The sequence below is a fragment of the Gopherus evgoodei genome, chromosome 1, assembly GCF_007399415.2.
Source record: "Gopherus evgoodei ecotype Sinaloan lineage chromosome 1, rGopEvg1_v1.p, whole genome shotgun sequence".
Classification (NCBI taxonomy): domain Eukaryota; kingdom Metazoa; phylum Chordata; order Testudines; family Testudinidae; genus Gopherus; species Gopherus evgoodei.
The window spans coordinates 6,372,510-6,389,227 of record NC_044322.1 but is presented as its reverse complement, the minus strand read 5'-3'; the positions used below and the strand labels follow the sequence as shown (position 1 = coordinate 6,389,227).

The 16,718-nt window shown below is 42.4% G+C and overlaps 1 protein-coding gene across 1 annotated transcript in view; it reads right to left on the bottom strand.

Annotated features, from left to right (window-relative positions):
* Positions 1 to 619: 619 nt before the first annotated feature.
* Positions 620 to 16,718, bottom strand: part of C2CD3 (C2 domain containing 3 centriole elongation regulator) — an 84,116-nt gene continuing 68,017 nt past the window's right edge. The window contains 1 exon segment of the mRNA XM_030556984.1: positions 620 to 1,776. Coding sequence (XP_030412844.1) covers positions 1,633 to 1,776 — 144 coding nt within the window. The 3' untranslated portion in view covers positions 620 to 1,632.

The following is a 16,718-nucleotide window of genomic DNA, read 5'->3' as shown; positions in this document are numbered from 1 at the left end:
GATTTGTCCAGCCAGCAGCTATTGACTTGCTAGGTTCAGGACATTTAGTTCAGGGTTAGAAATGTCATGTGTTCATAGAACTCCAAGATGCTCCATCTTGATTATTCACCTGTGTCCACAACAGCACTAAAGACATCCAAACATGTTAACACAATTGCACCAAGCATGTTGTGTGAATGGGATGCAGTGACTCAGCAGGCTCAGATCTGCATGCACAATGTAGCCCAGGTTTTCTTGGTGTTGCCCGTGTTACTGGAACTGGGCAAGAAGCTGCTGCTCTCATGAAAGAGGAGGAGAGGGTTGTGCGTATCAGAGATATTTACACACCTATGCTCGTTCTCGACCTCCTCGACATTCATTGTGGCTGATAATCTAGAAACCGGAAGTGTTTGTCGGACAGGGATTGGAACGGTTGGGACTTGGAATCCATTTTATGAAGGACCATGGCAAGGCTGGCTCAGAGTAGAAAGCCCAACCTGATGTCTTTAAGGTTCCGGGCTTAAAGGCACAATCCTGCACCACTGAAATCAATGGGCGTTTTATCACTGACTCCATTGGGAGCAGGATCAGGCTTTTAACATTTTTAACACGTGAACAATAACAATTCTAAAATAACATCTTAAACAGCAGGAAGGCACAAAAATACAAATTTTATTTTATTGAAACAAACTTTATCATTAAAAATAAGTTATCATGGTTTGTGTTTAGGTCCGTTATCTAGAAACACTTGAAACTTGTGATTTTTTGAAATTAGAAATGACTATATAAATTAAATAAAATAAGAAAATAGTATGTCCACAAAATTCCATACTTGCCAGCAAAACAGTCTTGCATAGATAATTTATTTTACAGTATCTGTACATTTTACTTACAATCTACCCAACCCATATAAAAATAAGCCCCACTTCAGCATTCAAGGCAACAGATTTGTCTTACAAATCAACATGTTTTTAAAAAAGGTCATTAGCATACAAAACAATGACTGTAGCTTCCCAAGTCTGGGCTGTCTGTGCATATTTGTATGGAGACTGCAACTGTGTGTCTTGTTGCAGAGGATTCTAATGCACTTTGTCTCTGGGAAAAAAAACAAACAGATATTTCATTTTTCTTAAAACTGAAACAGCTTCTAACTTTCCCCCCGTGTGTCAAGAAAAATAGTTGTCTAAACAACTGGATGTTCCATTACCTAGCAGGTAAAAAAGGGTGATTAGAAGAATTTCCCACGATGGAGCTTCCCAGAGATCAGATGACACTGTTCAGGTTACTAAAGTCAGTCAGTGCCTTTCTCCAGGGATCTGATCTTGCAAGATGCAGAGCACCCTCAACTTCCAACATACCCATGGGAATGGAGTATACTCTGCATCTAAGATTCCCTGTTTGACGTGGGCAGTTAACTCCCATTTAAATGAGGGACAATTACACACATTAAATCAATGAGAGAAGAATCTACTTCTCTTATTTCTCTTTTAGGAGAGTGGTTCTGCACTGATATGGTGGGGGCGGGTAGGATGACATTGTTCTTTTGAAGTCATTCCCTCTCCCCTTCCTGTTGTAAGCATCAGAGTTTCCCCAAAATGTAGAGCATGAGTGCTAAAGCAGTTGCTCTCTACACAGCCACTCTGGATACTTCTGCTATTCTTTTTTGGACAACTGTGCAGAAAATATCCTAGCGATTCTTTTTGTTTCTTCTTCTGGCAGATCAGCTGACGTCAGGTTTGGTTTGTGACGGTTCTGCCTTCGATAGGGAATCCCCCCAGCCGCGGCACCATTTCCTGTCTAAGGAAGAGACAGTGACATATGATTAGACACCACTTAGAACTTACACAGCAGTGTTTTACTGATCATGAGGAAGCAAAGTAATGCTTTTGGAAGTGCACAGCTGATCCCTGGGAGTCTAAAGAGATTACCTTTCCAGCTCTTTTTGCTAGTTCATGAAGGATAGAACCTACTGGACGTGCTGTATTTTCCACTGATCTCTCATTCTCCTTTAAGAAATTTTCCTCATGTTCCACACACCAACAAGCATAATGGCTCAGTATGGCTGACAGGAGCCCCTAGTTATCTATCTTCCTGCAGCTTCTAAAAAAGCTTTCAACACACCCCATTCCCCCTCCCCCACAAAAATGATTAACTTTAAAGGGACACTGTCAGGTTAAAAATATATTTGAAAGAAGTTTCCTCACCTTTGTTACTAACATCTTAGATTATAAGATCTGATATATTTTTTTTTAAATTATAGTCACATTTTCTCTATTGCTATTGCTTTCTTTCTTTCTCCATTTCTCTATGTTGCATATTAACACAGTGCTGCGCTATCTGGGTTGGAAACACTATTTGGGGAGTGAATAAGGGAATGTATTTGTTTTTAAAATGCTGTAGACACTAGGATTAAAAAGAAATGGAAACATTTCTATGGTTTCTAAACAGGGAGCCAAATGTGAGCTGTCAGTGCTTCTCAATGGCTTGAGTTATTAGATTCTTTAGGAAGATGGCTTAGCTCGTGTGTGTGTTACTATCACATCCAGGTAGCGATGGACGACTGCTTAGAAGACACAGCACCAAGGATTTTACTGTGGACAGCAACCCTGTAAGTGGGTGGTGGATCCACTAGATAGGGGTTATTAGGTCTTTCCCATCTCTAATTTCTAGGAGTCTCAAAAATCCACTTGTTCTCCTTTCAGGGGTGCTGAGAGCCATTGAACCAAACTATAAATTCTGGATATAATGGAAACCGCTTCAAGCCAGAGGGTGTGGCAACACTCCTGGTTCCAGCACCCATGTCTCCTTTGGAACTAAGGCCACCTCTGAGCTGCATTCCAGCTGTCCACTCGTGGATCCTAAGAACAAGTGTCCTCTCCAGATCTTGGACCCTTCTCAAAGTATTTGCTCTCTGAATGTTACACTTACAATATTTGGTCTCCAAGCGATACTCTTTGTCCTCTCCATTATCAGTAATACACTCTAATAAAACTCCTTACCCACCTTATTCTTTTCTCACTTGGGAAGCAATGGTCCCCCCATGTTTTAAACTCAAATGGATAGGTTTTTTTGTAAACATCTTCAGCTTATACAGCATCTCCACTTGCCAAATATCTGCTTATCTCTGTGCACCAGCAACTGTTCATTTAGGTCAGCACAGGGTAACTGTATCTGGCAATTAACTGCCGTGGGGTTAGGGAGGACCCTCCCCCCCAAAGGCTTATTTGTCTCTTAACCCAGTTTTTGAAAATTACTTCACAATGGAACAGTCTATTGCTCCCTGCCCAAAATGATTTAGGGTCTGCAGTATTTCCCCCCACAAAATATTTCAGGACGTCAAAGCTTGGGCCTAAAACTAGATATGAGTCTGAGCTACAAAATTCAGATATGGATTTTAACTCTCAGAAGTTTGTGGATGGCCCATCTGTGGGTTCAGGTCTCTCTCTATGCAAACCCCTCTGCTACTGAAGTCAGTGGTGGGATGCCAGATGGTACAGACTCTAAAAACTAGCATTATAACTCCTAGACACATCCACTATACTTCCTTTCCTGTAGTCAGACCTTTCCACACAGAAATTAGTCTGGTAACAGAGACCCTCAACGTTTGAAGAAACTCTTTAGGCATAAAATGCATATTCATTTACATTATTTTAAAAAGCAGCATACATTAAAACACAGGATTACCAGGGGCCTCCCTCCTTCACTCAGCCCCACTATACACACAGAGAAAAGCTGAACACTAGCAGAGGGACTTAGGAAAACTCTCTCTCCATTAAGTTCAGAACTAGGCCAATTCTGGCAACCACAGAGATATCAGGAGATCAGAGTTTGTCCATTACTGAACACTAAGAATTGGAAGTAAGACCAAGTTTTTTAGGAGCACAAAGCTTGGCATAAACTGCACTTATCTTAAAGCCGTTGAAGACAGACTTATACTCTAATGACAGACCAGCCTGTCTGACCTTTCATCCACATAGCTGGGCTGTCTCTCTTGAGCAAGGTTTCACAGATCTCTCTTGAAATGTTAAAGTGTCCTAAGTATCAGAGGGGTAGCCGTGTTAGTCTGCATCTGTAAAAAGCGACAAAGAGTCCGGTGGCACCTTATAGACTAACAGATGTACTGGAGCATGAGCTTTCATAGGTGAATCTCACGAAGTGGGTATTCACCCACGAAAGCTTATGCTCCAATACGTCTGTTAGTCTACAAGGTATCCTAAGGTGCTCAGCTCTCCCCAGAAGCAGACAGTATTGGGGGGCCTTATCTGCCCACTCCCCTCCTCAAGATGTATTGTTTTATGAGGGAAACTGTTCATTTAAGAACAGGTAGATTGATGGCTTATCTTAGTTTGTTACTTACACTCCAGATACAGCAACACAGACCACTGAATATTCAGCACAACAGTAGCTCTGCTTCAGATGAGCCTTGTGTGAAAACAATCCAGGAAGAAAAAAAAAATAGCCCTTTTCCTCACCCCATTTCCCATTTGCTTGTGCCATCCTTACTAGGATGTCAGTGTCCTGTTCTCAGGCCTTACTACATTTACGCCCATGGCCTAAGGCAACCCCATTCTAACACCATTGAAGCACAACACTGTTAATAAGGTTAGTTTTGTATTCCACAGAGAGATGAGAACAAGATGTGTTATAATCACGTTAAAAGACTAAGGCCAAGATTTTCAAAAACAGATTTCTAAACAAGTGACCTGATTTTCAGAAGGGCTGAACACCGAGCAGCTTCCACTGAGCCAGTGGTGGGATAGCTATCCAGATTGCACCGACAGACAATCAGCTTGGCGGTGTCAAACCACACACTTTCTGCACACAGTTGTATGGTTAAAAAAAAGCTGTTATGCGAACACAATGTGAATTCTTTTACTGCAACCAGTGAACATACGAATGGCCATGCTGCGTCAGACCAGTGCTCCATCTAGCCCAGTATCTTGTCTTCCCAGCAGTGGCTGGTGCCAGATGCTTCAGAGGGAATTAACAGAACAAGGCAATTATCGAGTGATCCCTCCTCTGTCATCCAGTTCCAGCTTCTGCAAGCAGGTTTAGAAACATCCAGAACATGGGGTTGCATCCCTGACCATCTTGGCTAATAGCGATTGATGGACCTGTCCTCCAGGAATTTTTCTAATTCTTTTGTGAGTGTTATACTTTTGGCTTTCGCAAAATCCCCAGCAACAAGTTTCAAAGGCTGACTGTGCATTGTCTGAAGAACCCTTATGTTTCTTTTAAACCTGCTGCCTATTCATTTCATTGGGTGAGCCCTAGTTCTTGTGTTATTGAAGATAAGTGTCAAGACTCAATTATAACATGATCGCACTTAAAGATTAGAAATTTATCATGTTACACTAGGGCCTTGTGCCAATCACTATGTCATGGAGGACATGGACATTGTCAAAATGCCCCCAAACGGAGATCTTTTAAATACAAAAAAGGAAAATGTCTACAAAGTCTTTAATACAAAATACCTAGTCAATTTCAAGCACAGAATGAATTTTACTAGTAAATGTAATCACTTTTGACTGTTACTTGTAAAATTAATTTAATGCAAACTCAACGAAATTCAATACTTTGCCATTTACATGGTCATTAATTTTCTGAAAGAAAAATTGTGCTTTATACAGCGCCCTAGTTATAACATTGCAGCTTCCCAACTGTGTTGCACCAAATCAGAACATTTACTCTGCAGAGGACCAGTGTCAGGTAATAATGCTACAGCCCTGCAAAACCTTCTAATGATGTCCTCTTTAAACATACTATCTTCAAAAGGGTGACAGATTATATCTGTTAATATAGTTTCAATGGGATTTCCTAAATCTAAATAGAAGATGGAAACTGATTGCAGGACTGGCAACAACAGAAGCTTAGAAACCTGTAGAGTAATATGCTTCCCACCCATATACAGCTTCCTGTCTGCTCTATGTCCCTCTCAAGGTTGCTCAAAGACCAAATCAGCAGCTTATTTTCCTCACTCTCCTCCCCCTGCCAAGTGTCTGTGAAACAGCTGAAACATGAATACCAGCTGGAGAAACAGTAACCAGTTCGAACCGGCTCTGCGTTAACTCTTTTGACCTATGCACACGATTAGTAAGCAAGCAAGTCATCTTGAAAATGTAAAAAGGGAAGCAAAAGTAGTGCTGATAAATAGCTTTCCCCTCTCAGTAGACAAAACTGCTCTGACTCCAGATTAATTTCTTACCACAAAAGTTACATATTTGAAAAAAGTGTTAAGTATCTTTCTCAAAAATAGCTTGTCAGGATGTCACCCTACCCCACTCCTATAAATTAGTTTGATCAGATCATACAGGTCCTTCAGCTATTATTAAAGAACCCATGGCAATCTGGGGTATGAACTCTACTGTCCTTGCCAAATTCCAACTTGGATAACTATGCTGTGCTGCCCTAAATTTCTTCTGTCGTTTCAAGTGGATGCATATTGTTCACTCTTCTTCTAAACTGTAATTTACCGTGGGCTATGTGACATCTGGCCTGTTTCTAACCTAGAGGTTAGTGTCTAGGGGTGGGTATAATGATCTTTTATATATAGTCTGTACATCATTTTACATTGTGAAGTGCTTATGGAACCTTCAAAATGAAAGGAACTAAATGTAAGATTATTAAAGAGGTGAGATTTCTACTATAATCATGGCAATGGATTTTTCTAGTGAATTCTCAAACCAAGGCTGTGATTCCACACTACTGAATGTTCTGTTGTCGGTGATATAGATAACAAATAAGTAAGATCTGAGTTGAGGCTTCATGAGACTATTTCTCTTTAAACTTTCTCAAATCTTACCCCACTTTTTCCCTATATCGCCTCTAATTTATATTTATTTTAAGAAGTGTCAGAATAACATTCCCATTTAATACTCTGCCATTCCACTTCTTATAATGAATTGGACATGCTCCATCTGTGGATCTGGAATGTACAGAACTTCTATTTGTATTGCATTTACCTTTCTATTTTGGTATCTCCCCTCCCTTAAAATGCTGCAACTCCTCAGCCAGCACTCCTGCTGTCTGATGTACTCCTTTCATTAACTCCAAAGCTGCAAAAAGGCTGGTACTAACGCAACCAGATTAAGGGGGGATATGATCAGAGTTAACAAAATAATGAATAGCATAGAGAAGGCAGAGATTGGGAGCTTCTGTTCCGTCTCTCAGCAAAAAGAAAAAAAACTGCATTCAATGAAACTGAAAGATGGCAAATTCAAAACTGATGTTTCAAATGATGTGTGATTAGACTGTGGAACTCATTGCCACTAGATGTTGAGGTCAAGAATGAAGCAAGATTCAAAGGAGACCTGGACATTTATATTGATAAGAATATCTAGAGCTATAATAGTGCTAACATACATTTTGGAATGATATCAAACCTCATGCTTCAGCATTTAAGCCAATCTAATTATTAGGGAACAGGATGAGACCTTCATGAGGAGCATGTTATCCTACACTGCCTGCTGTAGGGTTTCTGAAGCCTTCTTCTGAAGTGTCTGGTGTTGGCCACCATCGGAGGCAAGATACTGGATTAGCTGAACTGTACAGAAACTCAGAGTCAGAAAGTTTAATGTCAGAAGGGACCACCAGGTCAGCTAATCTGACATCCTGCATATCACAGGCCACTAACCACCACCCAACATCTGCGCACCAAAACCGACAACCAGAATTATACCCAAGTATTGCAGCCCTCAGGAGACTAAACTATTGTGTGCCATAGGCAGAGAACAGGAAGAACCAAGGGGCACCAATATCCGAAGCCCCTGCTATGGCATGGAATTGATTAAATGAGATCTACGCAGATGTTCCCAGCAAGTGACCCAGATTGTAGAGGGAGGCAAAAAATCCTATGTTCCCTTTGTGTAACCTGGGATCTGGCAGCAGGGGACTGTGTAAATCTGCCTGTTCAAGTCATCCTTGCATCCCCACTTAAGGGAACATTTCTCCTCCCTCACTGTGCCTGAGTGCAAGAAATCAGCTGAGCTCCCTGAAACACTGAGGGTATGGCTACATTTGGAATTTCAAAGCGCTGCCGCGGCAGCGCTTTGAAGTGTGAGTGTAGTCAGAGCGGCAGCGCTGGGAGAGAGCTCTCCCAGCACTGCATGTAAACCACATCCCTTACGGGTGTAGCGTGCAGCGCTGGGAGCCGCGCTCCCAGCGCTGCTGCCCTGATTACACTGACACTTTACAGCGCTGTATCTTGCAGCGCTCAGGGGGGTGTTTTTTTCACACCCCAGTTGCAGCGCTGTAAAGTGTGAGTGTAGCCAAGGCCTCAGTTAATACTGCTCTTTATCAACAAAAGCCAATGTAGGACCATGTGAGGCTAACTCCAACTTTCTCCCAGAGCTGAGCCTGCTTCTTAACATCTGTGGCATTCTCAGTGGGCCATCAACCCATCCCCATGTCAAGTTCCAGTGAAACAGTATTACTGTGTAAAAACAAAGATTTTCATGATAGTTCTCCCTATAGATGTTAACTCTTGTCCATATTCTCTGTTGATCTAAATGGCAAGGCCTTCAAAAATGTATTCCCTTACTCAGCTTTAGAACTTGTTCTGTAGCTGAAAGAGAACATCGGGTATATAATCTCTGTCTTAAAAAAAAAAAATTGAGACTACAGAATTCCAGCCACTTGATGTTAAAGGATTTTTAGCTTTCTGTTGTGTTTGCCATTTTGTGAGTGCATTACAGCTGACGCAGGTCAGTTTAGTAATCTCAACCATACGAACTCATATCTTGTACTTAAGCAACAAATACAGCCTGCTCCCACTGAAGCCAACAGGAATTTTGCCACTGACTTTGCTGGGAGCAGGATCTCGCCCTAAGGCAGGATAGTACACCTTGGGTAATGTTATAAAGGCATACGAAGGTATGATTATCTTGAAATCAGTTCCCTGGAATGCCTCATTGCTATTATGCAATGGACTTTACACTTTTGACCTGTTCATTCCTTGGACGCAGCAGAAATGGCCAACTCAGAAATCACTAGTTGTGCCCAAAGTTCTAAAGTCATTCCATTATTACAGCTTTTATGATAGTGACAGTTGTTACAATTACAGAAGGACTTTGATTACAACCCTGTTTTCACATACTCAACATTCTGAAAAACTCTCCTTTGGGGCTGAAGAATTCCACTTTAGAGAAAATTATTTAGAGACTTTTTTTTTTTTTGCTGAAAAGTAACCTAAAGACCATTGGAAAAACCTTACTCTGCATGCAAATAGACCTTAAAAGTTACCCTGTGATGCTTGCAGACCACTCATGAATGTGAGTACCAACCTCAGGCCAGACTGTTACATACCAGAACACAAACCACTCCAGACAGCCTGACACATGCATCCAACATGTAACTGTTAGGTCTGCAACATCTGTGTGTGACTGAAGTGAAAGACACGTCACAAACAGGCCTTTCAACTGAAATGTCATCACCTAGGGGAGGTAGCTGCCCCAGCAGAAAAATACAGTATAAGATGCCACAGGCCTGCTATTACACATCACAAAAGACTGCTATTCTTGGTCACATTTAGGACAAGTCATTAATAGACTAAAATTGCCCCAAAGAGCCCACAACTCAGAGCTGAACAATGATAGAAATCATATGTAGGCTGACCACTCCCTGTTGGGCTAGGAATCAGTGGTGATTAACTTGTGTGTTTCTGAGAGTATATGAACTATATTATGCTTGTAAAACAGGCCACAGATATGTGAATTTCAGAGAGATGTATGTAAACTACTGCTGGGTAGGGCACACTATGCCCCTTTTGAGATGCGTCAGATACATGGATCTGTAGTAATGCACCTTTTGGAGGGCACACATTCTGCCATAGGTACAGTTGTGGTGCAGAGATGGTTGCTGGTGCTCTCAGATGAAGAAGTTCCAATTTTGTTGCTATACATTTGCAGATCTGACTCAAACTCTAAGAAATGAAGGGCACAAGAAAGATGTTCTCACATAATAACCTAGCACACAAACTTCCAGTGTAAGCAAGGTGGTTTAGCTTCATTCTACTTTTGGGGATAAGCATACAGACAAAGTATCTACTTTTACAGCTAGCTCTGCACAAAAATATTTACTGTTTACAATAGGTTAGTGCCTCGCAACGAGTACCGCACCTAGTGAGGCATACTGTACCCATGTGGCATTTTTATGATGCACCTCTGACATCAAAAATTGTGACTCCCCTTTAAAAACAATTTTAACCTCCTGCATAGTTTCCAGAACACACACATGAAACCACACCATGTTTAATCCATTCCTGGCCAGAGAAACTGCCTGTGCCAGTTCAGTTCATGGCCTGAATGTTGGTTGACACCCGCTCTGGTTTCCTCTTTCTAGGTCTCTGAGCCAATAAAATCACACATGATCTGTGAATACCCGATGCACAGCCTTATTAGTGTACATCTTTAATCCGCAAAACAGTCAGAGGAAAGAGGCTCACATATAAAAAGATAATGCTTTGATTACCCTTTTATAGAAATGGCAATGATTTTCCAGGACACTGCAGACGAACTCAGGATTATGTAATGGCTGTGTGCCAAGAATACAAGTAAAGTGAACCGTCTTACGAACATTTTATTCAGATCTTGAGGCTCAGGCTGTTTAAATGTCCAAGAAGTCTGGATAACAGAGAGAACTTTGAAAACATTGCGTACCTTGGTGCAGGGAGTTTGTTTGGCAGCTGTTTTTATTCTTGCATTAATAAAAGTGTGCAAACAGTTCTAGACTGCACAATTACATGTTCTGAAAAGTGACATTGCACCTCCTTTTGGTGCCTGTGCAGTAGAAGGTTTGTGTGAAGCCACAAGGCTTGGTGTGTGTTATGCCTTCTAAATTCAGACTGATTAAAATCATCTGCATGGACTGTAGAGCAACCCTTTCTTCTCTTTCTTTCTGGGCATCCTTTCCTTGGCAACAAAGAAAAGAATTTACATTTCTTTCCAATACACTATGATGACAATTTTGACAAGTATAAGTTCCCTAGCCCAGGTTCCCTAAATATCTTGAGCATAGGAAAATAAGTCCCTAGTTCAAGAGAAGTGGGGGCAGGAAGTGGTAACTGGTATGGAAGCAATAAGCTAGGAATAATCATAAGAGGCAAGAAAGGCTGATTGTATTATTGCTAAGGAGTTCCAGTCTCGTAATGAATAGAAATCTAATATCTTGAGGGTCTGGCAAGAGACACAAGAAGCTGTACCATGATATAAGGGGGCTACTTCCAATTTGCTTTGATGGTAAATTGGCTTAGAATATGAATGGAAAAAGATATATCCTGGGTAGAATTCTGCTTTCAGTATAAAATACTTACCCTGTTGGGACATTCTTGGAGGCAAGAACAAAAAATCTTGATAGATTAAAAATAACAAAGTTTATTTAACTGTCTGGCTTTTAAAATATGTTTTCAATAAGGCCTCATACTGATGGGGTGATCATTTAACTATGAAAGGTAGAGAACTTCAACTTGGATTTCAAAGCTTAGATCCTATTCTAGAATCTCCTTACTTACTATTCTATCACGATAGCATCAAAAAAGCTGCAGTGTGGTAGGTGCTGCCCAAGCACATGGGAATGCATGATTCCTGTCTGGAAGAGTTTACAATCTAACATAAGAGAAGATGGAGCACGTGAATGCAGGAAAGAAAAGGAGGGAAGGGAAGTCAAGAATAAATGTTTGTGTGGTTATGCAGACTGGATATGTGCACAACTTAATGATTCTGAGTCATTTAAAAAGTAGTTAAATGTTTAAAGTAAATAAATATCAGGCAACACGGGCTGTTGCTAAACTTGCAGGTCATCAGAAATGGTCTTGAGAAAGGATTTGAAGGAGAGCATATGACACAGATCAGTTCACACACTGTTGAGGCAGAGCGGAAGGCGGCACGGAGATGCAGAAGTTGACAAATGGGGGTGTCAAAGCTGGCATTGCTGGTGGCTCAGAGCGGCAGAGGATGAACTGGTAAGAGAAGACCAGAGAAGCATGGAGGAGAAGACTTGGGAAGGGCCTTGAAGACGGGAAGCTGGAGCTTGATGTGGTGAAAATCTGAATCTAGTGGTTTTTTATTTTTATATGGCTCAGCAAAATTCAGACACCAGGCCCGTGATGCCAGGCTTCAGGCTGAAACCTGAGCTGCAGCCTCCACTCAGTAAAGATCACCAACCTGGCCTTGGACAGACTCTTCCTAAAGTGCCTTTGCCTCCTTTCATGTTGACTGTCAAGTCTCTCTACCTGCTCATCTACTCTCCTGCATCATCATAATTTTGGGTAGGAAGGCAAAAAGCCAGGGATTTTGGGGGTGGGGAAGAGAGGGGTGGAGGACTCCATCAGGGGAACGGAAGGTGGCAGAGGCACTTAAGAGGCTGGGTAGTGGGTGTTTACCAGCTGCCATGTGAGAGAAAGGGGGGGAAGAGGGGAAATGTTGATCTTCAGTAGAAAGCCACACCTGCAGCTTAGATTTGTGCCTCTGAAGTTTGATGAATTCTGAAAAAAACCTAAAACAAAGCTAGAGTTCAAAACTGACATTCCTAATATCCTAATACTAATCAAGAACACACAAAAATGCAGAAACTCCACTGTTTCAAGCTTTGCAATTCACCTTTATATGAATTCAACCTATATTTAGAAAAATTGTATTAATTCAGTCTGTAAAACATGCCACATACTGTAAAAGTCCATGCTATCACCAAAGTATAAATTACAACCTTGATTCCACCTTCCTAGGAGGGACAGTGACTCTTCAGATTGTGTTACTGGTTTTACTCATACAGGTCACAGGTCCTGAACTTTCACTATAATTCCTATACTGTTAACTGCAAGGACCTTGATGTTTAAGGGCCCAAATTTGCTCCCACTGTAGTAAATGGTGAAACTTTTGTAAACTTTAGGGAGAAGGCCTGGGTCAGAACTTTGAAAATCTGAAAAAAATACTAACCTTTTTTTCTCCTTATTTACAAACTTCAATCAATATTCTATGGTGTAAAACCAACATCTTCCCTTGTTATAGAAGCTAATGTTGTCATTGGTTTACATACCCTATGTAGTCATGTTTTCACTCTTGCTAAATTCCAGTGGAGAAAGGAGAAGGATGGTGTTGTAGCTAAGGCACTGGACCCTAGATAACTGGGTTCAATTCCCAGCTCTGCCACAGACTGTGTGTGTGACCCTTTGAAAGTCACTTTCTCTCTGTCTCCATCCCAATATGTAAAATGGGTGTAATGCTTTTTTTATGCAACCCTTTTGTCTGTCTTGTCTATTTAGATTGTAAGTCTCTGGGGCATGGACCAGACGTTGTTACTTAGTGCTTAGACAGCATACAGCACAATCAGGTGAGGCCTGCATGCTTACTGTAATATAGAAATACCACTGTTAATGCTAATAATAAAATACCCCTGGAATTAACCTTGTTTAAAATGAGAAAAATTACTAATTCAACACTATTTGTGTAACATTCTTCCTAATTATTATTAATCATTTCTATAATGGCAGTGGCTGAAAGGACTCATTCAGGCTTGACTTTCTATGTTCTAACTTTAACTATTCATTTAGTAGCTGGATAAAGAGTAGATTCAAACAACAGTATTTTATTGTTTATGAAGTCATAGATGTGGATCTCTCCCTATGTATTTGTAAATCACCAAGAGCATTCGCCTGAGGAATTTCCTGCCTAAAGGTCCGATCCTGTGAAGAAAGGTATCCCCTCAACCCTCACTGATTTGCACTGGTGTTGCAGGTACTCATGGCTTCTCAGGGGTGCTCAGCGTTAGCCACTGATTCTTTCCCAGTGAATTGTGGGAGAACTTGTTTGTCCATCTGGGCACATAGAGGGATTTGTGGGAAGGCACTGGAGAACCACCAGCACTCAAGTGATTTAGCCTCCGTCTTCACTGCAAAATGGTGGGTTACCAGCAGGAGTGAAAGCTACATTCCCAGCTGCGACAGCCAGCCTGAGTTTAAAGCAACATCAAACTGGGATCATAGAATATCAGGACTGGAAAGGACCTCAGCAGGTCATCTAGTCCAACCCCTTGCTCAGAGCAGGACCAATCCTCAACTAAATCATCCCAGCCAGAGCTTTGTCAAGTCTGACCTTAAAAACCTCTAAAGGAGGAGATTCCACCACCTCCCTAGGTAACCCATTCCAGTGCTTCACTACCCTCCTAGTAAAAAGTTGTTCCTAATATCCAACCTAAACCTCCCCCACTGCAACTTGAGACCATTACTCCTTGTTCTGTCATCTGCTACCACTGAGAACAGTCTAGATCTATCTTCTTTGGAACCCCCTTTCAGGTAGTTGAAAGCAGCTATCAAATCCACCCTCATTCTTCTCTTCTGCAGACTAAACAATCCCAGTTCCCTCAGCCTCTCCCCATAAGTCATGTGCTCCAGCCCCCTAATCATTTTTGTTGCCCTCAGCTGGACTCTTTCCAATTTTTCCACATCTTTCTTGTAGTGTGGGGCCCAAAACTGGATACAGTACTCAAGATGACTCCTCACCAATGCCGAATAGAGGGGAATGATCACGTCCCTCAATCTGCTGGCAATTCCCCTACTTATACAGCCCAAAATGCTGTTAGCCTTCTTGGCAACAAGGGCACATTGCTGACTCATATCCAGCTTCTTGTCCACTAACCCCTAGGTTCTTTTCTGAAGAACTGCTGCCTAGCCACCAGGGCCAGCTCTACTGTTTTTGCTGCCCCAGGCAGCGCGCCGAATTGCTGCCGCAGAAAGCAGGGGCAGTTTGTGTGCCGTTAGGCCAGCACGCCCGTTTCCGCAGTGGCGGCAATTCAGAGGCAGCTTCTGTCTTCAGCAGCTGAAGCGGCTGCTGAATTGCCACCACTGTGGAAACGGGATGCTGCCCTAATGGCACACAGACTGCCCCTGCCTTCTGCAGAGGCAATTCAGCGTGCTGCTTGGGGGCAAAAACACAGGGACTACCGCCCCTTGCAGACTGCCGTCCCAAGCACCTGCTTGGGATGCTGGTGCCTGGAGCCAGCCCTGCTAGCTACTCGGTCCCTAATCTATAGGAGTGCATGGGATTCTTCCATCCGAAATGCAGGACTCTGCACTTGCCTTTGTTGAACCTCAGATTTCTTTTGGCCCAGTCCTCTAATTTGTCTAGGTCCCTCTGTATCCTATCCCTACCCTCCAGCGTATCTACCAGCTTAGTGTCATCCTCCCAGTTTAGTATAATCTGAAAACTTGCTGAGAGTGCAGTCCACGCCATCCTCCAGATCATTAATGAAGATATTGAACAAAACCAGCCCCAGGACCGACCCCTGGGACACTCCGCTTGATACTGGTTGCCAATTAGACATGGAGCCATTGATCACTACCCGTTGAGACCAACAATCTAACCAGCTTTCTAGTCACCTTATAGTCCATTCATCCAGGCCATACTTTAACTTGGCGGCAAGAATACTGTGGGAGACCATATCAAAAGCTTTGCTAAGGTCAAGGAATAACATGTCCACTGCTTTCCCCTCATCCACAGACCCAGTTATCTCCTCATAGAAGGCAATTAGATTAGTCATGCATGACGTGCCCTTGGTGAATCGATGCTGATTGTTCCTGTTCACTTTCCTCTCCTCTAAGTGCATCAGAATTGATTCCTTGAGGACCTGCTCCATGATTTTTCCAGGGACTGAGGTGAGGCTGACTGGCCTGTAGTTCCCCAGATCCTCCTCCTTCCCTTTTTTAAAGATGGGGGCTACATTAGCCTTTTTCCAGTCATCCAGGACCTCCCCCGATCGCCATGAGTTTTCAGAGATAATGGCCAATGGCTCTGCAATCACATCCACCAACTCCTTTAGCACCCTCGGATGCAGCGCATCTGGTCCCATGGACTTGTGCTCGTTCAGCTTTTCTAAATATTCCTGAACTACTTCTTTCTCCACAGAGGGTTGGTCACCTCCTCCCCATGCTGTGCTGCCCAGTGCAGCACTCTGGGAGCTGACCTTGTTCGTCAGAGGCAAAAAAACCATTGAGTACATTAGCTTTTTCCACATCCTCTGTCACTAGGTTGCCTCCCTCATTCCGTAAGGAGCCCACACTTTCCTTGACTTTCTTCTTGTTGCTAACATACCTGAAGAAACCCTTCTTGTTACTCATAACATCCCTTGCTACCTGCAACTCCAAGTGTTATTTGGCCTTCCTGATTTCACTTCTGCATGCCTGAGCAATATTTTTATACTCCTCCCTGGTCATTTGTCCAATCTTCCACTTCTTGTAAAAGCAGCAAAGAGTACTGTGGCACCGTATAGACTAACAGACATATTGGAGCATGAGCTTTCATGGGTGAATACCCACTTCGTCGGATGGATGCATGTATTCACCCATGAACGCTCATGCTCCAAAACGTCTGTTAGTCTATAAGGTGCCACAGGATTCTTTGCTGCTTTTACAGATCCAGACTAACAAGGCTACACCTCTGATACTTGACCCTTCTTGTAAGCTTCTTTTCTGTGTTCAGGATCAGCAAGGATTTCACTGTTAAGCCAAGCTGGTTGCCTGCCATATTTACCATTCTTTCTACACATCGGGATGGTTTGTTCCTGCAACCCCAATAAGGATTCTTTAAAATACAGCCAGCTCTCCTGGACTCTTTTCCCCCTCATGTTATTCTCCCAGGGGATCCTGCCCATCTATTTCCCTGAGGGAGTTAAAGTCTGCTTTGATGAGAGATTGTGTACATGGACAGGAGGTGAGTTAGGGGCAACACCGGAGTTAGAGCCCAAATTTACTC